The sequence below is a fragment of the Copadichromis virginalis genome, linkage group LG16 (assembly GCF_057382275.1).
Source record: "Copadichromis virginalis isolate Kocher_CV1m ecotype Utaka linkage group LG16, C_Virginalis_male_GT1.1, whole genome shotgun sequence".
NCBI lineage: Eukaryota > Metazoa > Chordata > Actinopteri > Cichliformes > Cichlidae > Copadichromis > Copadichromis virginalis.
In genome coordinates, this window is record NC_140633.1 from 26565483 (window position 1) to 26590012 (window position 24530).

General features: G+C 38.5%; 2 protein-coding genes across 8 annotated transcripts in view; one reads left to right on the top strand and one right to left on the bottom strand.

Moving 5' to 3' along the window:
• Nucleotides 1-6283: 6283 nt before the first annotated feature.
• Nucleotides 6284-21846, top strand: prpf40a (PRP40 pre-mRNA processing factor 40 homolog A). 2 transcript variants are annotated; one of them, XM_085434145.1, is made up of 27 exons: nt 6284-6378; nt 7789-7869; nt 8894-9037; nt 10734-10817; nt 11242-11260; nt 11353-11372; nt 11501-11542; nt 11657-11767; nt 12245-12365; nt 12672-12696; nt 12810-13025; nt 14908-15013; nt 16113-16177; nt 16278-16442; nt 17398-17506; nt 17663-17813; nt 17941-18074; nt 18238-18352; nt 18707-18798; nt 18925-19041; nt 19766-19903; nt 20037-20132; nt 20229-20315; nt 20564-20654; nt 20752-20813; nt 20913-21068; nt 21300-21846. In XM_085434145.1, the coding sequence occupies exons 1-27, from the start codon at nt 6376-6378 to the stop codon at nt 21387-21389; spliced, it is 2640 nt and encodes an 879-aa protein (XP_085290271.1). In that variant the 5' UTR covers nt 6284-6375; the 3' UTR covers nt 21390-21846. The 2 variants fall into 2 exon arrangements, with proteins under 2 accessions (XP_085290271.1, XP_085290272.1); XM_085434146.1 differs by lacking the exon at nt 7789-7869.
• A 718-nt stretch (nt 21847-22564) lies between these two features.
• Nucleotides 22565-24530, bottom strand: part of fmnl2a (formin-like 2a) — a 49969-nt gene continuing 48003 nt past the window's right edge. For 2 of the 6 annotated variants that reach the window (XM_085434142.1, XM_085434138.1), the window contains one exon: nt 22565-24455. In XM_085434142.1, coding sequence (XP_085290268.1) covers nt 24346-24455 — 110 coding nt within the window. In that variant the 3' untranslated portion in view covers nt 22565-24345. The remainder of the gene's footprint in view (nt 24456-24530) is intronic. The other 4 variants (XM_085434143.1, XM_085434139.1, XM_085434144.1 and 1 more) reach the window with 2 other exon arrangements.

Consider the following 24530-nt stretch of genomic DNA (forward strand, 5'->3'; position numbering starts at 1 on the left):
AAGGAACACGAGAAGCTGGAGAAATACCAAGGGCTCAGAGAAGAGCTCGAGAGGATGTGGAGGGTGAAGGTAACGGTGGTCCCCGTGGTAATCGGAGCACTAGGTGCGGTGACTCCCAAGCTAGGCGAGTGGCTCCAGCAGATCCCGGGAACAACATCGGAGATCTCTGTCCAGAAGAGCGCAGTCCTGGGAACAGCTAAGATACTGCGCAGGACCCTCAAGCTCCCAGGCCTCTGGTAGAGGACCCGAGCTTGAAGGATAAACCGCCCGCAGGGGCGTGCTGGGTGTTTTTTTTTTTTTTATTTTTTATATATATACACATATATATATATATATATATACATATATATATTAGGGGTGCAACGATACACAAAATTCACGGTTCGGTTCGGTTCGATACATTGGTGTCACGGTTCGATATTTTTTCGATACAAAAAAATGTTCATGCCTTTTTAATTTGTCATTTATTAAAATTATAAATATATATTTTAACTCAAAAGTACAGTTTTTAAATTTAACCCTAACCCTTGTGCGCGTTTTTTATTTTGACAGCGAATGCGCACCTGCGGACCACTTATGTGCAGCCCTGGTTATTTAGCTCGTCATATTGCAGCCACAGAAATTCTTTTGTCCATGAAACCATAAAGCTGCACTTTCTTTTTGCCTTATAGTCTGATTTGTCATAACTTCTCCGTTTTGTGGTAAGCTTTTCTTTGGCTGTCACTTCTTCACCCTGACCTGTCTTATTTGGCTCAGCAGAACTAAAATATATATCTGTCTGTGAAGGTTCTCAGTCATCCAGGTCATCGTAGTCAAATATAAATCCTGCTGCTTTTACACACGCACTCACATAAGCTCAGCGATTCTCTGCGCGATCAACCTCTCACATGTTTAAGCTTGCTGCGGGAGATTTCACTTGTCATGTTTGCATAGTAAGCTAACGATTAATAAGACGATGTCAGAGGAATTGGTGCACAAATTATCATCACTCACAGATCAGTGCTGTCGCTCTCTATACACAGTTCGCACGATTGCAAAGTGAAAGCAAAAAAACAAGCGCAAATTCAAACGCGATTTCAATATGTCACATATTGACAGTGGCTCACCGATGCCAATGACATAATTACCCAGCTACATTTCTGAAAGAATGCAAAAGCATTGACATATATTTTTCCTTCCTACAATAGCCCGACGGGCAGGGAAGAGATAGATTTTGGTAGCCCGACTGAAAAAATCGCTAGCCCCAGGACGTCAGGCTAGCGATATTGCAAGCCCTGTATCTGATTGAGGAATCATGCATCTTTGGAAAAGAGAGTTTATTACAGAGAAATGGCTCTTTCCAAAATAAAAGCTATACTATCCGCTTCTTCTGGGCTATATTCTCAGCAGCATAAGGAGAATCATGTGCTAACAGCTGTCTAAATGACTCGGCTAAAGTTAGTAGCATGCTTGTTGTTTTTGTCTTTGCACTAGGATGATGTCGGTGTAAATGTGCAGTCATATTCGTTGTGTTCCCACTAGTGCTTTCAGGTTGATCTCGTTGAAATGACCTTAACGCCACAACACGGCAAATCTCCGTTAACGAGCTACCGCCGATCGCCCCGTGCATGGGGCTAGACGGCCAACACGTTAACGAGCTAACTGCGCTAACACACTAGTTCCCACCAATGTAATTGAGCATTGCATGGCACATCCAACATACTGTTTTACTTTAGTCCATGACTCGCTTACCTTCAGGGTCATACGTCACATGAAAACCAAAATAATTCCAAACGCCAGATCTGAATGAGGGTGGGGGAGGTGCCCTGCGCTCTTCCTTCTGACTATGCTGTCTGTGTTGAGCGCTCAGTGGATCTGCGCTGGACAGTGCAGCCTAGGCGGAGTAGTCGAACACAGATTCACTGAGCGCTCAACACAGACAGCATCGTCAGAAGGAAAGTTGATAAAATAAATTACAAATGCGTCAAAGCCACTGTCAATATACATATGCGTACCGAACCGAAAGCACTGTATCGAACGGTTCAATATCGATACGAATATCGTTGCACCCCTAATATATATATATATATATATATATATATATATATATATATATATATATATATATATATATATATATATATATATAGATAGATATAGATATATATAGATATATATATATAGATAGATAGATAGATAGATAGATAGATAGATAGATAGATAGATAGATAGATAGATAGATAGATAGATAGATAGATAGATAGAGCAACAAAGCCATTTCTGAGCCTTTGAGACTCCAGTATACCACAGTGAGATCCATTATCCACAGATGGAGAAAACTGATGATATCCATGGGAGAGTTCCAATGTGAAAACTACTATGGACCAAAAAGAACACAATGGCTCATCTCACATTTGCCCCCCAAAAAACAACTTCTTGATAATCTCCTCTAAGTTTTTTGGGAAAAAGCAAGAAAAAAGCTGATGATCTAGTGTAAAACTAACACAGCATTTCATTAAGAAAAACATCATACTAACAGTCAAACATGCACACAAATATGCAAATATAGACAGACAGATTGGCCTGCTGGAAGTAGCCATCAGAAGATCAGCTCAGGAGTAATATTCAGCTGAAAATGAGATCCATTAGAGTAGGCAATTTTTTTTTTTCTTTTGTCAAATTTTGATGCCTTCCTGAAATCTCAAAGCAATTTATGAACTCTCCCAATTCTCACAGAGAACTGCTGCTAGCTGAATACTTTTTTGGGACCATTCTTTTGAAACCCTGGAGATGGTCACCACGAATTGCTTTAGCAGCCCCCCAAAATATCTACACACCAAACTAACATTAGGTCTTCTGGTAGTAACTTAATACCTAAAGTATTCCCAATACTTAAAGTTAATTGATATGTATTAATTACTTAATTACATGGAAATTGCAATTCAAGTCCAGAAAGTCTGACCATCTAGATACCATTCTGATGTAGTTTTAGCAAGACTTAACTTCATTCATATTTTTTATGATATCTATATCAGTGTTAGTAAACATATTAAATCACCCATGCAGGGGCTTGCAGATGAGACAGTGTGAACGTGTTGTATGCACACGTTTGCTTTCAAACTAAATTAGAGTCTCTGAATTCATCTGGTATACCAAAACATTCAGTGGAAACTTACAAGTGCTGAACATCTCTTACTTATCAGACAAGAAATAGTCATATTTCAGCAACTCAGAAAGTCAACCTTTTCAAGTTGTCTCTTTACTCTATAGACTAATCTTTCAGAGATTTTCTAAGTGAAGTCTAAAAAGTGTACAAATAACACCAAGTACAGTGTCTGACATTTCCCGTGACATTCAATGAGATGCCTGCTTACTTTACTCCGCTTTGCCCTGGTGCCGTGGTCATAGGTTTTCTGTCATTTCTGTCTGAGAAAGCAACGAACGCGTGTGTGTGGGTGGCATTGCAAAGGGAAAGAAACAGACCATTTGACCAAAATGACTGATATCTGTGAAATCAGCAACTCTTTCAGAAGCAGAGACTGTGACTAGCTGGTGCTCGGCAATCAGCAGATTTGTGTTGTGTGAGATAATTGCACCCCAGCCAAGAATCTTGCCAAAAATAGTTTTTCAACTCCTGCAATAAATTTTCTCTGCAGAACACAGGGTGAGAAAAATTACATCCCTAATTTGCGATCTCTTGAATTCCTAGAAGCAGTACAATGTAAAGTCAAGTAGAAACCAGGCAGCATATAGCAAGGACGCCATATGTCATGTTTGACTTTTTTTTTTAAGAGCAGGGCTGAGAGGTCATGATTTCATTGATTATGTGGCTCAATAATCACCCACAGGTTAAAAAGGCTTTTAGAAAGAAAAAAAATATTTTCTCAAGAAACATAAAAAGCACAAGAGCTTTGGTTAAGCAGCGTGCCTTTGCTTGTCAAAGAAATAACTGGAGGCAATGTGAACATAAAAAAAATCTTAACTAAAAAGAGCTAAAAATAAATCATGAAAAAAATCCATTAATATGCGTCTACAACCCAAAATTGTTTTTTCTTTGTAAAATCTGTGCAGCTGAGAGAAGAAAAAACTAATCTTAACAAAGCTTCTTCTGCTCCTTTATTTTATGAGAAGAAATGGAAAAGCAAGCTGGAATTGTAATACTGTGTTTTGTAGATAGTTAATGTGACTGTGGTTGACAGGAAGCCAATTGTCAGATGAGAGAAGAGTGCCTGTAAGGCAGGTCAGCAGCAGGCTGGGCTCAAAGCTCACTGGGTAAAATGGCCAGAAGCAAACATTGACCACATCAAATATTGTGAATCAATCACAGACAAACAGACACACACACACAAACACAAGAATGAGGTTCTGGCAAACAGTGAAACTATGGAACACCAATGCGCATAAATATACAGCGTATAGGACTGAAGAGTGAAAACTAGTTTGGAAACATCATAGCATTCTCAAGGATTTTAAATATAATATGTCTTTATTCATAAAAAATAAATCAGTTTGTCAAAGCAGCTATGTACAAGCGATGCTGACGCATGGCTGTTTTTTTGTTTGTTTGATGCACTGTGGTTGACTGACTCCCATCATTAGACTGAAGCCTGATCTATCTCTGCCCCTCACTGTCACTTCCTTTTTTTGTTTTTTAGCTTGTTAAGATAATCGATAGGGAATTCTCCTGCGCTTGTCAGGAAAAGCATCAGAGTTTATTGCAGTCTGCCTCAAGTGAGGGCTCATCTGTTTTCCAACTCTTTGTTGCATGCTTCACACCTCGGTGGCACTCTAAATCCCAGGGACAACTCCGGTAAACAACTTCACTGACAAGCATAAAGATAAACCGGACATCGCGTATACCTGTATAATCGATTTTTCTTTTTGAAAAGATCTGAACACACACGCACGGATCTGATTGTTCAAAATCTTTAATATAGAGTCCAGGCGATCTGCAGAGCAAGAACAGCAATAAATGAAAACATGTTCATTAGGCCATCAAACTAATTTTCTGTTTGAATAAACACCTTAATGGGTGAGCTACTCCTTAACCTTGTTTTGTGTGGAAAATATATGACTGGAATGCAGAAGCAAGAAGGAAAGGAGAAAAAGTGAGTGCTGCAGCCATGTGAAAGGCACTTAAAGCTAAACTGTGTAGACTGACTGCTTTATAATTTCCGCTGTCATGGGGAGTCTTTGCAGCACCACAGAGGTCTAAGAGCTGTGTCACAGAAGCCAATAATTGGAAAATCACAGCCGGTCCTTCAAATGATCCCCAATACACTGAGGTAATTTTGCTGTGTCTGAACACCAGCTACCTCGGCTTCTGAAATAGGTACCTGTTATAACAGCAAAAATAAAAAAGGGAATCACTCTCTGTTACGGTGTAAAGAGCAACCTGATCGGTATTTATTCACGAACACTAAAACAGTTAAAAATAAGGATTTAACAGTTCGTAAATTAGTGCCATAATGACAATTACCTCTTACCAGGTGTTCCTAATTATTTAAGGCAACAAATGAAAAATAAACTAATTGATTAGTAATATGCATTAAGCTGCTTATCTGATTTGATAAGCTGTTGAATACTATCGATCATGGATGGGCCTCCCCGGAGCCTCGACCTCAACATAATTGAAGCAATCATCCTGACAGATAACAGAACAAAAGGCAGCCAGCATTCAAAGAAGAACTTTGAATGTCCCTCAAGAAGCCTGGATAACTGTTCATGAAGACTACCTTCCTGAAGAAATTACAAGATAGCTTGCCTAAGAGATTTCAGGCTCTGTTGAGGAATAAAGATGGTCAAACAAAATATTGATTTTCAAGCTTGTTAGAATGATTCAGTCTCTGTTTTTGGCTTATATTTTTATTTCCATGTACGTTTACGCAGATTTTAATAAATTCTTGCGCCTATTGCCCATTCTACCTAGCAAAATATGAAGAAATGAGGATTGGATCAAGACTGTTGCACAGTACCATATATCGTATTAATGAGACAAGTCTATGTGGCTTTCTCTATATTTGCATATATTGTATGGCATAAATTAAATTTCATAATAGAAAATAGAATTTGTTTATTTATTTATTCATTCATTCATTCATGCAGCTTTTTACTTTAAGCTATTTAACATCAAGAAACATATAATTTTATGTTTAAGTTTGACTATAGCGTATTGACTTAAAGTGGACTTTTTTTTCCATCGCTGTTTCTTCCTTGGTTAACACGCCAGTTTCTTTTGGAGGAAACGGTGGTGTTGCGCATTGGTGCGCATTTCCAACGCAGAATGACGCTACAGAATTGTTACCTTTGACCTCTGAGCGCTAGGCGGAAGCTCAACCAATCGTTTTGCTTGTTGTTGAGAAGTGCTCAAATTTCTCGGAGGTTGTTCTCTTCAACATGGTGAGTGCAGGCGTTCAAAAAATAGTTTATAGCGGTAACGAAAAAGACGAAAACTGTTAAGACTATGTGTATGAATTTTTAAGGCCTTGTTAGCAGCCATCTTCTTCTCTAAACTATACCGTTACAATGCCGTGTATCAAAGACCACGGGTTAGCATTTCTTGTTAGCAGTGGGCTAATAAAGCGGTATGTGCCTACCTTCGTGTTATAAGCGGTTTCCTTTAGCTGAAGCTTTTTTGGGTATAGCACGCCCTTTGATTTGTTAATGTGTAAAATCAGCAAAACGTGTTACGGTATTCGTGAAGTAAAATTACGGTGGTGAAAGTGTATTTGGTTAGTTGAATAATTAAGCAGTTGAACTCTTGCGTTAGCCTTTTACGATTCATTTCCAGAGATTAGACGGAGCCTGCAGTCATTCATCACAAACAGCAGCAGTTATCTCAGGTTCTTACGATTGTTACCAGTCCACATAATTTACATTAGCACAGCCAACGTTACTGATCAGATTAAGTCAGGAGTTAAGTGAACTTTATCGGTTAAAAGTAGTAATTTCGTAGTAGTAAAATAGAATATCCCACTCATGCACCCAAATGAGTGGACTTAAATAGACCATATTTGACATATGATCACCGAAAACAATCATTACTATGCTATTTCATGATAATATATTGTCTGGTTAAACTACAAGGCTTTCTTTAGGGTTCGTTATTCAGATACAAAAAATGTTAAAGCTTCACGCATGAATTTGTTGTTACCCAGGCTATGGGTACATGTGTTTGCCTGTGCCATATGTAATGTTGGTGTCCGCATTAGAGGACCCTTATTCATTCTGAATAAACCGGAAGTCTTTGAAATATTCTTTATGTAAAAAGAAAAAAGGAAGCACTTGTTTAAAAGGTGTAGATTAAGGTAGGCACAGTTTCATCCTCAGTTAATGATGCAGATATTACTTTTTAAATTAATACGTTTTTTTAAATAAACCAAATGCTTGATAATTTGTCGCAAAACGAGAATTGTGTAGTTTTTCTAGTCTTTTGTCTTTAGACATTATAAGCTTTATATATGTCAAATTAAAACTGATTTCATATAATGTTTTGATTACTGACACCCCAATTAGTACTACCTCATTTAAACTTTCAAACCAAATATTCACACACTCGTTGTGGTTTCATGTAACTGCACTAATTGAAATGGGCAATGTAGCTATTACTTTACTTTTTATGTGCATTTTTTATTTGGGAGCAGCCAAATTCATTTAGAGTGCTTTATTAGCTGTAAACTACTTAATTTCACAATTCCTTAAACACATATCTGGAGAAATGGTAGTTTTCCTGATTGAAGCACACTGCTAACTGCACAACTGGCTGTTGGGAGTTCACTAACTCTGTGTGGTGTTTCTTACTCCTCACAGTCTTCGTCGGAAGCTAATAATGGGCCGAGCCAAGCACCACCTTATCCAGGTGTACCGCCCGCGGCGATACCTCCCCCATTTGTAAGTCATCAAAATGCAGTTTTGTTTACAGATCCAAAAGAACATAATTTGAATTACTTTGATTTCTGCATTGATTACTTATAAATTTGCTGGGGGTTAAAGTTAGAATTATAGGCAGTTATATGAATAAATTTCTTAGGCAAGAATACCAGTAAACTCTTGCTTCCTATAGCAGCAGCAACATCTTACAAAAACTGTTTCCAGTAGCTGTTTAAGTAATGATACAAACTCCCTTTTTTTCTCTTCTTTTGTTTTAAGGAAAAAAAGAAAGGACCTTTCCAGACATTGATTTTATCTTTGCACACATTTCTGCAGGTTTTCAATATTGCATATTGGGCTGATTGGGCTCGTGTCTAGGTACATTTAGAAACTGAGGGGATTTTTTCATGCTCAAACATTTTTTCTGTGCAGGGGAAACCCGGACAGTCTTACTTGTATTTATGTATTTATAGGTGACCCAATCTCAACAAAACTGTACAAACGTCCTCTCTCACACAGTAATTATTAACATCTGTATATTTAAAACAATAACTTTACTATAAATCACAATTCTTTTGATTTTCATATTAATCATCCTCCTGCAAACCTGATCATATATTCTTCACTTGCGTTTGTTTCGCGTGTCAACTTCCACATCTGTAGATTTGATTTAGTTTTTTGCTCTTTCCAGTTTAGTGCATGTGTAGTGCTTCTCCTAAGGTCCTGTGAAAGTTAGTGTGACTGAAGCACAGTTCCTCTGCCATGTTCATCACACACTGTGGCAGCCAGTGTTCACACACTCCCTATTTTATCTCCTCAGCTAGAACACCTAACTTAAATTAGCCTTTGAAGGAGCAGAGAGTTGCACTTGCTTTCTTTCATTTCCCCCTTTTAGGTCTTACTCATTATGTGTAATTAACTGTGATTCAGTATAATGTTAGATTGCATATTATATGGAACACTGCAGAGATCCAGGTAATTTCAGAGGGTTAAGAAAGTATTTCTTCTAACTACGATATGTTTTTGTCTTCCTTCTTCTATGAAGATGGGACCACCTGGAATACCACCTCATTTCCCTCCCATTGGAATGCCCCCTATGGGACAGCGACCTCCCAGCATGACACCAATGCCTCCTGGTATAATTCCCCCGGGTATAATGCCACCAATGGGGGCACCGCCAATGGGACAGGTGAGCTTTGTAGTAACCTCATAGATTTGTTTGTATTGGGGTTTTTTTTCCCTCTTTTTGTCCTCTGTGCCTTATAAAGTCTAGGGACTAGGCAGCCTATTTATTTCTCCCTCCACTTTAATAATTTAGGGAGAAGCATAACCTTAAATGAGACACATCTCAAAATGTTTTAAAGTGAAAGAATTAACATTTTTTTCTAGTTATTTGCTTGAATTGTTCTGATCATTGTTGCATGTATCAAGTGGTTATACTTTCATGTTAGCCACATCCATCAACATTTACAGACCAGGTATATTTTCTTATCTTGTAGCGCTCCAAATGCTTGATAGGGGCGCTAATTAACTGAAGAAAAAATGTTGTTCGTCGTAGGGCTGGGCCATATCATACCGTTTACGGTAATACCAGTATAATGTTGGGCAACGATAGAAAAATGAAATATCGCGATAGAATATGGGTAAAACGCGCATGCGCAGTGCCTTTGTTTTCATATGCACACGGCAGAAAAAGCATGGCGGCGAAAGCAGATCGTTAAATGAAACGGATGAACCAGAACTGGTTTGTAAAAATGCTGCAACTTCAGGGGTGTGGAACTGGTTTAGCTTTCGTCCGTCAAAAACACAACAAAGCACTATTTTTGGTAGCGCAAGCTAGCGGGCCGTCGTTGTTGCTGTGTTTTTTGGAAAATACGGCACATTTAAAATCAATCCTTTGATTTTTCTGAAAATCGACAGTGCCCCTTATAATCCAGTGGGCCTTATGTATGAATTCTGGTTGTGTTTACTGACCTCGAAACGATTGTATGTGGTACACGGCGCTCGAAAATCTGTCAAATGTTTTAGTACGACTTTGCTAAGCTACAAACCCGCACCGCTTGATGGATTGTCGGAGCATTACGACTACCATAGTCAGGAGCCTCGCGGAGTGATACGTACTGTGCTTCAACATAATATTACCGTATTGTGTGTGTAATACCTCTTTTTAAGTTTTGTGGATATTATACATGGTTATGCTGAGGATATGTCGGCCAATTTCCACTGGAAATGCCCTTTGGTTAAACTGTCAGAAAGGAATTTGCATTTGCACTGTTAAATTTTTATATAACTTTAATGCACATAAAACAGCTGCTTGTTTAAGTGAAAATACATTGATGTTGTTGTTTTGGGGTTTTTTTGCACTAATAAAGTTGTGGAGTTGTAAAGTATTTTGTCTGGTGTCAATTATATCGTCAGTTATATCGTTATCGCAAATTTTCAAATGTTTATCGTGATAAATATTTTTGGACATATCGCCCTGCTCTAGTTCGTCAGTTTAAATCTCTTTCATTAGCTGACAGTTAATGAATAAATAGGCATGATGTAGCTGTAGTCTTTTTTTCTTTTTTTTTTATCTAGTGATTAAAAAAAAGTGGATCATGCATGTAATCCTGTCATGCATAAATAGGCGTGATCATGGGGAGGAGTGTTTGATCAGAGTGCCAGAAACGCAAGTCTGAAGAGGTGGTGAAACACTGTAGTTTGGCATATTGCTGCTTCACAGGTGTCAGGCTGTGGCATCACACTTTCAGTAAGCGCAGCATAATCAGTCAAGCAGCCTTCTACACACCAGCAACCTGTTTCACACTGTGTCTAAATACCTCTGCCTGGATTAGGTAGCATGGAAATACCAGATGAATATTTCATGGTGCCTCTTTTATTAGATGCCAGGCATGATGCCACCTATGATGCCAGGAATGATGATGCCCCCTCGCATACCAGCTGCGGCTGTACAGCCAACGGGACCGGTAACTCTTTTCACTATGTTTCTTGAGTGCTCTGCTTCACACTTCTTAAAATACACTGCAGTCTGTGAAATGCCTAATGAAACATTTGCACAGCCATGGAACATGGCTATAAATTTATAACCTTCCATAAAAAATATATTTTCATGTTGAAACAAAACAGCTAAAAAACCTAATTAAACACTAGCTAATGAAAATTTTACACTTGCATGCAATGTGTCTATTATTGTCCAGATGGGTTTAGTGATCATAAGACACATGTAACCAAACACTAGCTATACATCTTGAGGTTGTGGAGTAATGTACTGATTAGTAAAGCTGTGTCTCTTACTGTTTTGTTGTTAATAATGAATCTGTAGATGTGCACTTTAAGACTGGGAAAAAAAATAATCCACCAATAACATTGTTATTTTTTTCCTGTCGACAGCCTGGTGTTGACTCCACAGGTAGGATTTTTTACTTAATGCAGTAAAATTAATGTTTAGGCGTATTTAGAAGTTTAAAGTCTGACTACTTTTTGTCTTGTTTATTTTCACAGCTGCTGCTCCTGGAACATCTGTAAGTATAACTTTTTTTTTGATATGTAGTAATTGGAAGTCTACGAGCTTTGACAATTTTGAGCTACCATCATTAGCTCCAGTATTTTTCCTGCTGTCTCACAACCTTTATTTCCGTTCCCCCTGCAGAGTACCACAAATGGATCCCCGCAGGAAGAACAGCCAAAGAAGGTTTGTGCACATGAAACATTGAAAGACTAGACACAATTAACAAGGAACTATAAAATCATTCAAAATGCAACCAAAATAATTATCTGATTTATCTGTCGTGTTTGTTTGCTTCAGAAATCCGTGTGGACTGAACATAAATCACTAGATGGAAAGACCTATTATTATAACACAGAGACTAAGCAATCCACATGGGAGAAACCGGATGAACTCAAATCTCCTGCAGAGGTACAGAGCTTTTAATTTGAACTATTTATATTACTTGCATATTCACACACATTTAATTCATTTGGCACTTAGCAATTCAATCAATCAATCTTTATTTATAAAGCACTTTTCATACAGAGAAAATGTAGCACAAAGTGCTTTACATAGTTAAAAGCAGCCCACCCCCGCCCTCCAACTCACTCCCCACACTCTCAATACTCAATAATTGCAGTGCTCACGTATTAAAATTACAGTAATGGTAAATGTACCAGATTAAGCTAAATTGGATTTTGCCCCACTCATTTTGGGGGAATTATTTAAATCCTTTGTGTGCATATATTAAACAATTTTATTTTTAAAATATGTGCGTCATCTATACTTAAAAAAACTGATTTGTTATTGGACTATGGATATTGACTCACACTAATTACCGGTAAGGCCTTGCTGTTCATTTAAACTATTAAAAAAACCTTTCCCATCATTCTTTGAATTCTTTAGCAAATGCTGTCAAAATGCCCCTGGAAGGAGTACAAGTCAGACACAGGGAAGCCTTATTATTACAACTCTCAGACAAAGGAGTCAAGATGGACAAAACCCAAAGAGCTGGAGGACCTGGAAGGTAAAGCGCGGTATCTGATTATATCAAAGCTGTTGTATGAAAGGCAGGGATTTTTATATTGAAAAATGTTGCCTTCTACAGAAAAGCCTTTAATGGCACAATGACTGGAAGAATGCTGACTTTGTCAACAGATCACTCCATACATTAGGGGATGTGGTGTGATTGATGTGCAAACAAAGGACTTACAAAACACAGGACACTTGTTGGCTCCTTTAGTACATTTATCTTTGAAAAGGTCTCTTGATCTGCTGCATGATTAAAAATGAAAGCAAGCGCCTTAACTGTTATCTCTTTTGTCAATTCCAGCTATGATCAAAGCAGAGGAGAATGGGTAAGAGTTTGCTGTTACTCTGGATGTCTTCATTTTGTATTGAGGTTAACAAATACAGCAGTCATCAACAATTATTAATCTCGTATGGCTTTATTGTCATGATCTTACATTAGGACTGCAGAGGCAGCGGCTCCTGGAACCACTGCAGCTCCTGCTGTGCAAGCAGATAATGTAGCTCCTGCAGCGACTGTAGTGGAGGCGGAAACTGCGGTAGTAGTCTCAGAGGAACAACCATCCCAGGCAGCAGTGACTCAAACACCTGAGGTGAAGACGGCTGATGCACCTGTGGCTTCCTCTGAGACTTCAGCAGCTACCGAGGCTGTAGCCAGGTAAACAATTATAAATCTAGGGTTTAACTGAGCAAGCGCAATGACATGTCTGCCTGTGTGGCTATCTTCAAGCATACCTGCTGTTGTGGTTGAAGTGGATTATGAATCAGAAGGTGTAGTGATTAATAAATGGACTCAAAGCCAGCCACATTGCTGCTCCCAATCGATCTGGAACAGCTGTGCTGGTCAGAGTGATGCATGACAACAATAGCTCGGCAAATGAAAAGAGGCCTCTCCAGGAAATGACATTATTGTGAGAATGGTTCAGAGCAGTGGAGAGAGACCACATAGCTCCACAAATCTGCAGCAAGATGCAGATGGTGGATTTTTTTTTTTTTAATTTAACTTTTACAGTATTGATGTAAATAAATAATAAAAATTGATTAATTCTCACACTGATATAACCACAGCAGTCTGAGCTATTCTAGTTTTATTATTATTAAACAGTCATATCATAAGATATGACTCAACGGCTGTATCATAATCCATTTCAGAAAATAAATAATGAATGGGCTTTGGCTTAAGAAGAAGTTGGAAAGTAGGCTGTAATGCACAATGATCTGCTGATTTAGCCAGAGATTTTCCTCAGTTTTGTACCATCTTCCTCTCAATTAGTTAAACACAGTAGATACTATGTTTATGACAGTGTATTCCACCATAGTACTCATAAAATCCTAGGGTTCTGATTGATTGTTGTACACCCTGCTGCCTTTTGGTGGCTACAGGGAGTAAGGAATTGAAGGAAAAGGTCTTCATACAGTTTTATGCAGATGTTAACATGAAATACTCAAAGTATCAGTTACAGTGTTTTACATTTTAAACTTGTTGTAATTGAATGGAAGCCTCTGAAGTAATTCATTTTGAAAGTTAGTTTAAGAATTGTTTAAAAATTTTGCTGTTTTTGTTTTCATAAAATCACTATAGTGGTGCTAGAAACCCATGTGATTGTGAGAAGTTAATATAATGCAAGCTTGTAACACATCTGCCATCAGAATACCAACAGCTTAGATTGCGCTTCCTCATTTAATTGAACATGATGGTCAAAGCAAATTTTTAAATGGACCTGTTATGCTTTTCCTCATTTCCTGTCACGTATTGTTAAACCGGTGCTCTTATTAAATGTGGGTAAAGTTTCAAACAATGAGGTCAGCAGTGTTGGGAAGGTTACTTTTAATTGGTAAATGGCCTGTATTTGTATAGCGCCTTATTAGTCCCTAAGGACCCCAAAGCGCTTTACACATCCAGTCATCCACCCATTCACACACACACTCAGATTGGTGATGGCAAGCTACATTGTAGCCACAGCCACCCTGGGGTGCACTTTTAAAATATATTCCACTACAGATTACAGAATACATGCCACAAAATGTATTCTGTAACGTATTCCGTTACGTTACTCAATGAGAGTAATGTATTTTGAATACTTAGGATTACTTAATATGTTATCAAGCTTTTTACAACTACATGACTGTACTATTGCTGTGTGATTTATTACTATTACTGTTACGCCACCAATACCAACACGGTTTTTAAATATTAATATAAAATGAGTAACAGTAGTGTGGACATTAGGTAAGGCTGCACTTTTTGCAGCGATCTTGTGGAAAACTATTCCGTGCATATAAAAAAGGTCCGCTGCTCCAAACTGTAGTAAAGGGACCTCTGGCTAATACGTCGGGTTCCATGTCGGGCTTGTAACCAAAAACTAGCTTTAAAGGGTATCCCCATTATGGTCATCTCAGGCCACCACAGCTCTGTTGGGTTAGCGTTCACAGAGCACTTTCTACTTATAATATTGGTGTAACAAAGCCGTTTTTTAATGCATCTTTGATTGCAGAGAACTACAAAAGTGCTCAGTGTCAATAATTTTCTTTGCTCTTAGTGTCGAGGTTGTAAAAGAAGAAAGGCCAGAACTTCAGAAGAAAACGTACAAATGGAATACAAAAGAAGAAGCCAAGCAGGCCTTCAAAGAGCTGCTGAAGGAGAAGGTGAGTCAGGCTGTTAACAAGCTGTAGGAGAGAAGGCACGCCTTTACTGCAGGGGAGTAATTCTTGTTTTCAGATTCTGACTCTAAAATGTTCTCTATGTTTCAGTGTATAAATTAATTATGTGAGATGTTAGGCAGTCAACAAGTGTGCAGCAAAATTTGATTCATGATGTTGCACGAATTTGGTTCTTTAATCAAGCAGAGTGTGTTTTAAATCAGAAAGCAAATATCTGATAATTTGCTAACTTTTTGTGCCCAAAAAGTCATCCTACAGCTTTTCAACTGTCTCCATTGAGGGTTGTTTTTTTAATGTGTGTGTTTAAGTATCCATTGACTGTTGCTCTGTTGTTGGCACTGGAATCCAAATCTTGATTTGTTTTTAAGACTACTTTTGCCACCTCAGTGTTCTCTAGTGCCTGATGTGTTCATCATCACATCATTTGCATTCAGACCTGGATCTAATCCCTGTCCCTGCTCTTGAGCCCCTGGGAGGCCTATTAAACCTCACCTCCTGTTGCTGTGGACGTGTTGTGTGTTCGGCTTGCACGGCGGCCTAGCACCACCCACCTTGAATGTTGCTATATTTAGGAGCTTTTTAATTTTGTGCACAAAGCTCTCCTCTGAGATTGCTTGCCATTTCCTGCAAGATCTTAATGGCTGTGTCTTTATGATTAGCTTTATTGGATCAAAGGCACGAGGACTGGCTGGGATTAAGACAGCGAGAGAAAGTGGCATGCCTGAGTGAGTTAGAATAACTGTGACAACTGACAAGACCGAGGCACATAGTGGAATCAGTCATAATGGATGAAGTAGTCACTCCTTGGGAGAGGCAAGTGGCAGAAAGGGCACTTACAAAGGTCCTTGGTGGCACTTCTTGATTTATTGCCACTCCACACCTTTTAACCCACCATCTATTAGTAATTAAGAAAATGTGTTCTGTTCTAGACCAAAGCAGCAAAAAGCTCCATTTTCGTATCCAGGTTGATGTACTTTTTTCTAACAGGACAACAAGGCAATCCATATGAATATTTTTGAAATATTTCTTGTGTGCAGATTTTATTTGAAACCACCATGAATATTTCTTATGCTTTGTATTTCAGGGTGTATCCTCCAACTCCTCTTGGGAACAGGCCATGAAATTGATTATCAATGATCCTCGCTACAGGTACAATGCTTTCCAGAGATCTGTTTATCCTTCATACAATAGTAAGTTTAAACTGTCACCATCTCTGACTTACAATTTGTTACTTTTCTTGTCAACAAAGTGCACTTCCGAAGCTGAGCGAAAAGAAGCAGGCGTTCAATGCATACAAAGTCCAGACAGAGAAGGAAGAAAAGGAGGAGGCCAGAATTAAATACAAAGAGTCAAAAGAGACTTTTCAGAGATTCTTGGAGAACCATGAAAAGATGACATCTACCACTAGATACAAGTAAGTGTTACTGTGATATGGCAATAAAGTATTTTGTTTTTTTCCCCCCTGCATTGATTTGCAGTTCTCTGAACTGTCAATATGATTATGCAGACTGGTTGAGTGAGAGGACATCTGTGGCGCTTGCACACCATCGTGCAGTTACAGCACTGTTGACTTCCACTTAAGCTGCTTTGACCTGTTAGTGCTAGTCACGTTGATATTGCTGAATTTGTTTACACAATAACAAATTGTTACAAGGTCAAAGTTTCGCATGTGTAATGAGTTCATTAGAAAGTTAATGATTGATGAATCTATTCAAAGTCAAGGTGCATGTGACATAAAGGTTATATCTAATTCAAAATCTCTTAGCTTTTTTTGTTGTTGATTTTGTTTGCTAATGTCTACAACAGCTTTCCAACAAACACACTTATTGGAAACTTACTCGATCTCAGTGAACAACACATAAACACTTAAAATATCATATAACTTCTTAATAAATTCTTGGAACGTCTTTTTCATCGGCACTCTTTAGTTTTTGGATGAAAGTCGTGATGATGGGCAGAGGAAAAGGGGTAATCAACTGGTGACCTTGACAACAAGCCAGCTTCAGTGTTCTGCTGGCACTGGGTTTGTAGTCTGGGGTGGCACACAGCAGGCAGTTGGATGGTGAGAGCAAGGCTTTCTGATGCTGTGTGGGTGTATGTCCTTGCATTTAATACCTTGTTTTAGCCTGTAACACCGAGTGACTCTTCTGAGCAACAGGGTTTCAACAGACGTCAAATATATTGAATATTTTCAGCACACATCTTAAAAGACATAACTTTTCTGTGTTGTGCCTGGGATGGCTCGCAAAAAACCATAACTGGTGCCTTAAAGCTAAATTTGGCAAGTGAAATGGTGCCCTCACGTGGCTTTGTGGGAAAAATATTCTAAAGTGTCTGTGTGTGTCTGTGTGCGTACTCTTGCAATCCAGGAAAGCAGAACAGATGTTTGGTGAGCTTGAAGTGTGGAGCTGCGTGCCAGAGAGAGACAGGCTAGAGATCTATGAAGACGTGTTGTTCTACCTTGCTAAAAAAGAGAAGGTAAGGGCTCCAAAGTGCATTAGGAATCTTTGATTTTATTTTTAGTTAGCATGTTTGGCATAATTATTGTGTATAAGTCCTCTTTCAGTGTCCTATTTAGGAGTAGGAGCTTTATGGTCTAGTGCAATTACCATCTGGTTGTATTCTCTACTTTAGGAGCAAGCCAAGCAGCTGAGAAAAAGGAACTGGGAAGCTTTGAAGAACATTTTGGACAACATGGCAAACGTCACATACCGCACCACCTGGTCTGAGGCCCAGCAGTATCTGCTAGATAACCCTACCTTTGCAGAGGATGAGGAGCTGCAAAGTATGAGATAATACAATGGTTTTAGTAGAATTAGAAGAAAAACATTTCTTATCAGGTCATTGTGCTTCTGCATGAATGTGTGTTTGTATATGTTCAGCCTACTGATAGTGCCGTTATCTGCTTACAGATATGGACAAAGAAGATGCCCTTATATGTTTTGAGGAGCATATTCGGGCTCTGGAGAAGGAGGAGGAGGAAGAGAAGCAAAAGACACTTCTCAGGGAAAGAAGACGGCAGCGCAAGAATAGAGAGGCCTTCCAGGTGAGAAGCAAAAACAAAGAATTGATGTCTCAAAAAGAAACAAAAAAAATGCGCTGCATGTAATTTTTCACATTTAATCTGGTTAATAACAGTTTTAATATAAGCCAAAAGAAGAGGCCACATGTACTTTCCCGATCCTCATCTCTTCTTGTTGTTTTCTCAGAAATTTCTGGACGAGCTTCATGATCACGGCCAACTTCACTCTATGTCTGCTTGGATGGAGATGTACCCGACACTGAGCTCAGACATCCGCTTTGCCAACATGCTGGGCCAGCCGGGTAGGACAGCGGGCCACACGCACACATGTCTGCATGAGCTGAATGTGACAGTCGGACTTGAATCATAGCATAAACACTGAAATAAAACATTCACAACTGACAACATAAACGATTTATGAATCACAGTTTAGCTTTTTGAGGTTATATTTTCTTTTAATTTCCTTATTATTTCCATATTTTTTCCTTTTTAATTTTCATACTTATTCCGATAATACACTAGTCTCTAAATCTTTAATTATTTGGCTTCACTGTTTTGCACCCTTGTTGTGGTCCATTGATGCTGTTGAACCTTGTTTATTTGCTGCAAGGATCAATATTTACACATTTTTAAATTTAATGTTGTTTGTTGCGCAGGTTCCACTCCCCTGGACCTCTTCAAATTTTATGTGGAAGACTTGAAAGCACGCTATCATGATGAAAAGAGAATAATCAAAGATATTCTTAAGGTATTACTCTAACCTCATAAAATGTTATTTATATTTGGTATTTTTAAGGAACAGTTCGCACTCGTGCACCTTCCTTGCGTTGATCCAATTATACATCTAATAATTATCTGATGTGTTCTTTCCCAGGACAAAGGATTCCTGGTTGAAGTCAACACCAGCTTTGATGACTTTGGATCAGTCATCAGCTCGGATAAGAGAGCTACCACGCTGGATGCAGGAAATATAAAGCTAGCCTTCAACAGTGTAAGACTCCAGCTCTGCATCATATGCTTTGAGTTGGCACCTGTTCGTAAACATTAATGGACACAAATATTGATATTAAAGTAGGGTGAACTGTTAAGTAGCTGACCCTACAGCAGCTGGGTTTAATCTATTAAATCAGCATAATAAATGTAAAACAGGTCACAGTTTAAATAACCAGCACCTCTCCTTCGCTTAGAGAGCTTTACATTTTATCCTGTTGTTAGGTGTTAAAATACGTTCATCATATCCATTTGAATTAATAATTATTTTAAAACTCATGTTAGATCTTTCCACACAGTTAAAAGTGATCTCATCAGTTCTGTATCCACATGTAATCCACCTATCCCCGTCACAAGATGTGTCAATGCTGAGCCTACTTGTTTCTACGGCCCCCAAATAAACAAAAAAATGTTATTACAGATTATAAAATTATGGAAAAAGGAGAATAATACACCTTTCAGGATAAACAGGCCCAAATCAATGAAATTTTAATGAGTATACATAAGCACAGGCCTTGACCTGCTTGTTTGAGGATGTATGCAGGTTTGAATTGGCTGTAAGTGTGGATATGGTGACCTTTCCTGGGTGTACCCCACCTTTTGCTCTGTGCCCTGTCCCATCTGAAAGACTTCACTTGGGATGAAAGATGTGTGCGTTGAACCATGGCTGTTTGTTGTATTTCATTATAAGATTAACTCACTTAGAAACCCTTTTTCCTAATTAGTTGCTTGAGAAAGCTGAAGCCAGAGAGAGGGAGCGAGAGAAGGAGGAGGCCAGGAAGATGAAAAGGAAAGAAGCTGCTTTCAAGAACATGCTGAAGCAGGCCACACCGCCACTGGAGCCAGAGACTACGTGGGAGGGAGTATGTACTTTCAATGCGGATCAAATTCGTGTGTTTTCGCAACACAGTTTATTTTCTGTTTTTATCCTCATCCCTTTTTTCCAGTCTTGATTGTGTTTAATGTTTCCTGATAACTGACATTTTACCATTTCAGGTCAGAGAGAGGTTCCTAAAAGAGCCTGCCTTTGAAGACGTGACTCTGGAGTCGGAGAGGAAAAGAATATTCAAAGATTTCATGCATGTCTTGGAGGTGAGTCATGACGCTAGCAGGGGCATGAAGTTTTTAAACTTGACGACGACTATAATGATGTTTAACCTGGTATTTACTTTTTATTTAATTTAACAGCATGAGTGCCAGCATCACCACTCGAGGACCAAGAAACACTCAAAGAAGTCCAAAAAGCACCACAGGAAGCGCTCCCGCTCTCGATCAGTTAGTACCACCACAAGAAAATGAACATTTTATACACTTAAATCACAGATCAAATGTTTAAAAAAACATGTTTTTAAAAAAAAAATACTTTTCTGCCCACTGTTTTAGTCAAATACAGGGTTTAACTGAATGCACATCATTCCATTCTGTATTTTATGTAAAGATTTACTGGAAAATGATGTAGCAAAGCACACTTTACAAAAAGCATTGCTCATATCATGCACTGCTAATCTGTAATGTTTTAATAGGGCTCCGAGTCTGAGGATGAGGAATACCACAAGAAGAAAAAGAGGTCACAGTCTAAATCCCCCTCAGAACGTTCATCTAGTGGAGAATCTGGTGAGTGTTTTTACAGCTCCGATCAGTTGATTTGTGTATCTAGGAAGGGAAAAAGTGCCACAATGTGTGTTCATTGACATGTTCTACCTGAAAACAGAGAGAAGCTATAAAAAATCCAAGAAGCACAAGAAGAAGGGCAAGAAGAGACGCCACAAGTCTGTAAGTGTGCAGGAAGAAACAAATGTGTGCGCTTGATGTCTTAAATACAAATGTACTGGCAACACTGGTGTGTGCACTAACTGTAATTATGACAAACAGGCGTCTCCAGATTCTGACAACGAGAAGAAAGGAAGAGACCGTGATGGGAAGCGAGAAAAGGAGGTAGAGAAGGAGAAAGAGAACGACAAGTCTCGGGGGAAATCTCGCTCAGAGTCCAAACAGAAATCTCCCAAAAGGAAAGCAGCCAAAGAGGAGGTGAATGTTACTATTATTACTATTATTATTATTATTATAAAAAATTGCCCCTATATTGTGAGATTAGCTGGGGGGCTCAGGTCAAAGTCAGTGTTTTAAAGAAGTCTCGAGCGTATATGTTAGCTTACAGTTTCTAGCATGAGATAAAGGTCTTGCGGTTAACTAGTTATTTAAAAAGATCAAATTTTCACTATGACTGAATCTTTGTATTTTTTTAATGGTGCGTTTAAGGGTGGCTGGGACACGTCGGGCAGTGAGCTGAGTGAAGGAGAGCTGGAGAAAAGGAGAAGAAACTTGCTGGAACAGCTGGACGCACCTTGATAATAATTCATGCTGCTCTCTCCTCTCCAAACATGCATTCCCCTTCAAGCTCATCTGACCGTGCTGGTCATACGCCCATAATGGACTGATTTGTGGTATTTATGGGAATGCCATATACTGAGCTTTTACATAGACTTTGACTAATTTCATATCAGGAAACTGATCAGCTGTTAAATACTGAGTTGTTTTTTTGTTAGCTTACCTTTCTTCAGTTGGCTGTAGTTATACATGTTTTCCATTGACAATTTTTTTTATATTCACTTAAAAGCATATCTTTATGACACACTGCAAATGTGTAGAAATACAAGAAACTTGTCCACATGTCCAGGAATACTGGGGGTTACGTCTGATTTGAAGTAATTTAACTGCAGCTGGTTTGAATGAATGAAAGGTTTTAATTGGAGGATTTGCTGAAATCGATACTTTAGTTAAATGTAATAAAACAGTTTCACTGGAAGTTGTCTGCAGGTGTTGCTTTGACTTACTTAGACGATAAATTGTTGCCAAACCTTCCAAGATTATAGGATTGTTGCCATGCTGTTGCAGATTTACAAATAGCCAACAAAGAAGACTAAATGGGTGATGCCATTGTTGGTTTATTAGGAACACCTATGCTGTCTAATGTTGTCTCAGTCTTTGCATTAACCTTTTGATAATTTTCAGGGATATAGTTTGCATTGCATTGCAGTTGATTTGTAGTATTTTTTAATTCTGGGAAACAAGTGGTCCAATATTGATATTCGGCAAACATTAAGTGGGTGAATATTAACTCCTTGTGTTGCGGAAACACAAAATTACATCTATTGCTAGTTATTGGTAACACTTTACTAACACAAATGCAGCCATAACCACTTAATGTATCTTTCTGCTTATTTTAAGGGACAGAGTTTGCATTGTGGTTCAGTTATGGTGTACTTTACTACTGGTTAATATTCAGTCACTGTCCTAAATATGAATAAGTCAGACAAACACTGTATGGACTGTAACTACTTACAGTTTAAACACATAATATAAGGTTGAATTGACATTGCTTAAATAGAACAAATGGAGAAACACTGGTTAGCTTTTTAATGTGAGGTTCTGCTCTTGGCAAAAAAACAAAAGCTACATGAATGCATCTGCACTCACGAACTTATATTTTCATCGTTTTGACAAGAATCAGACAACAAACCACAGAGAGTAAAGAACTTTATATTTAATGTAAATAGTTTATTTGAACATATTGAAAATCTCATCACCTAATTTAAAAATTGTTACTTTGTTATAAGCACAAACTGCCTAAAATACATTTCTGGTGAACGTCCAAGAGAAAAGCATGCTGGTAATATCCAGTTCGAGAAGTTACGCTGCCACAGACAGTGAAGTGCAAAGAAAAGGAGCCGATGGCGTCACATGCTTCAGTGGAGACAATGAACAGAACTACTTTTGATTGTTAGTGTAGCCATTAAGTTGGCGTGTATAAACATCTGCACATCAGAACCTTTTCCAGACTTTCTTTGTTTTTATGCACCTCTGACACCCTAACAGGTAAAGTGCGTGACCCCACTGCCGTCTGCATAACAGTAAAAGATGATCAAACACACTACTGTAGATTTCTGGCTGAATTTGGCTTAATTAAATATACAAAAATGGGGGGAAAAACTAAGTTAAAATAACATTCAAGCTGTATAGCACAAGGCAGGGAAAACTTCTGTTTAAACAATATGTACAATATTAACCATCTGGTGATGTGAATTAGGTAAAAAAACAACAAAAAAAACAGTTTGTAGCAAAATATCTGTACATTTAGGAAACTTTTTATGTTGTATACTTTTGTTTTGCCCCGTTTTAAAACACACATTAGATGACGACATAAGCTTAAATGAATCTTTTAAGTGGTTAAATACTATACATTAAAATTACAGTAAAGCGAGTAGACTCGGTGACCTGGAATGTTGTTAACCTGTAAAACGCTCGCAGAAGCACGACGTTTAGTTATGTCCAGTTCTGACAATAAGATCATCCAGTAAAGTTTCGCATCTTGCGTGCAGTTTCTACCCCCAACAGAAAAGGTATTCGGTTTTCTTGCTCTGCATAATTCCTTCCACAAAACCAGCTGTGCAGCTACAGATATGCACAACTTGAAAATAAGTTGTTTTTTAATGGATTAGAAGCTACAAATTCAGCCCTTACTGATCACTCGTAATAAGACATGACAGAAGAATCAGTATGGAGATACCTGCTATAAACAGAATTCACATTAAACTGGTCTTTATTTACCTTTATAGTTGCTTTAGTACAAATATAGAGTTCATACCACATTAACAGCCCTTTAATAATTTGAGAAACCCTCATGAGATGTAAAAATTTTTTTAAAAAGTGCAGGTTGAGCATGTTCATGTTGTTAGAGGAGCGGACTAAAGGGCCGTAACAATAATATTTGTAACAGCTAAAAAGAGAACCCGTCCTGTACATTCTACATCTTTCCCCACGTAACGCCATTTCACGTGGCTCTTAAGGCCACCGCATGTCCAGTTTTACACATCTGAAAAATTAAAGCCAGGTCACGTTGTATTGCTCAGAGTGGGATTATTAAGAACAGTCATTAGGCAAACACGGCAACGTGACGTGAAACCACAAAAAAACAACAACAATAAAATTCAGGCACTTGGCTCGTCAAAGGTTTTTAAATCAACCTTTCAGACACTTTAAATTCAGTCCCATACGTGTCCCAGTCCTTCATAGTGAAATGCTGCTAATACTATAGCACAGATGTGGAATATTGAGTATTCTTATGTAATATATATACATAATCATCTCACATGTTGCTACAAACACCTGACTTTCACGCGTCATCCTTCACTCTGCTTCGATCTTTTTGTCACTCCTTACTCTCTTTCTCTCTCTCTCTCTACCCCCCCAATACCTTTCTCCCTTCCCCCCCATCCCCAGCCCTAGCACATGCACTATTCCCTCGTCACATGACTACGTCGCCATTGTTGACCGGCCGCAGGTTCTGATCATCAAAGCGTCTCCTGACACTCCTCCGTACGGCGTCCGCTCTCCTGTAAGGCTGATTCCTCAAATCTGAGATAGAAAAGAAGGGTCGGGGATGGGCATGGATAAAAAGATGGTGTCAGGCGTCTTCATCGGGGTGTTTTG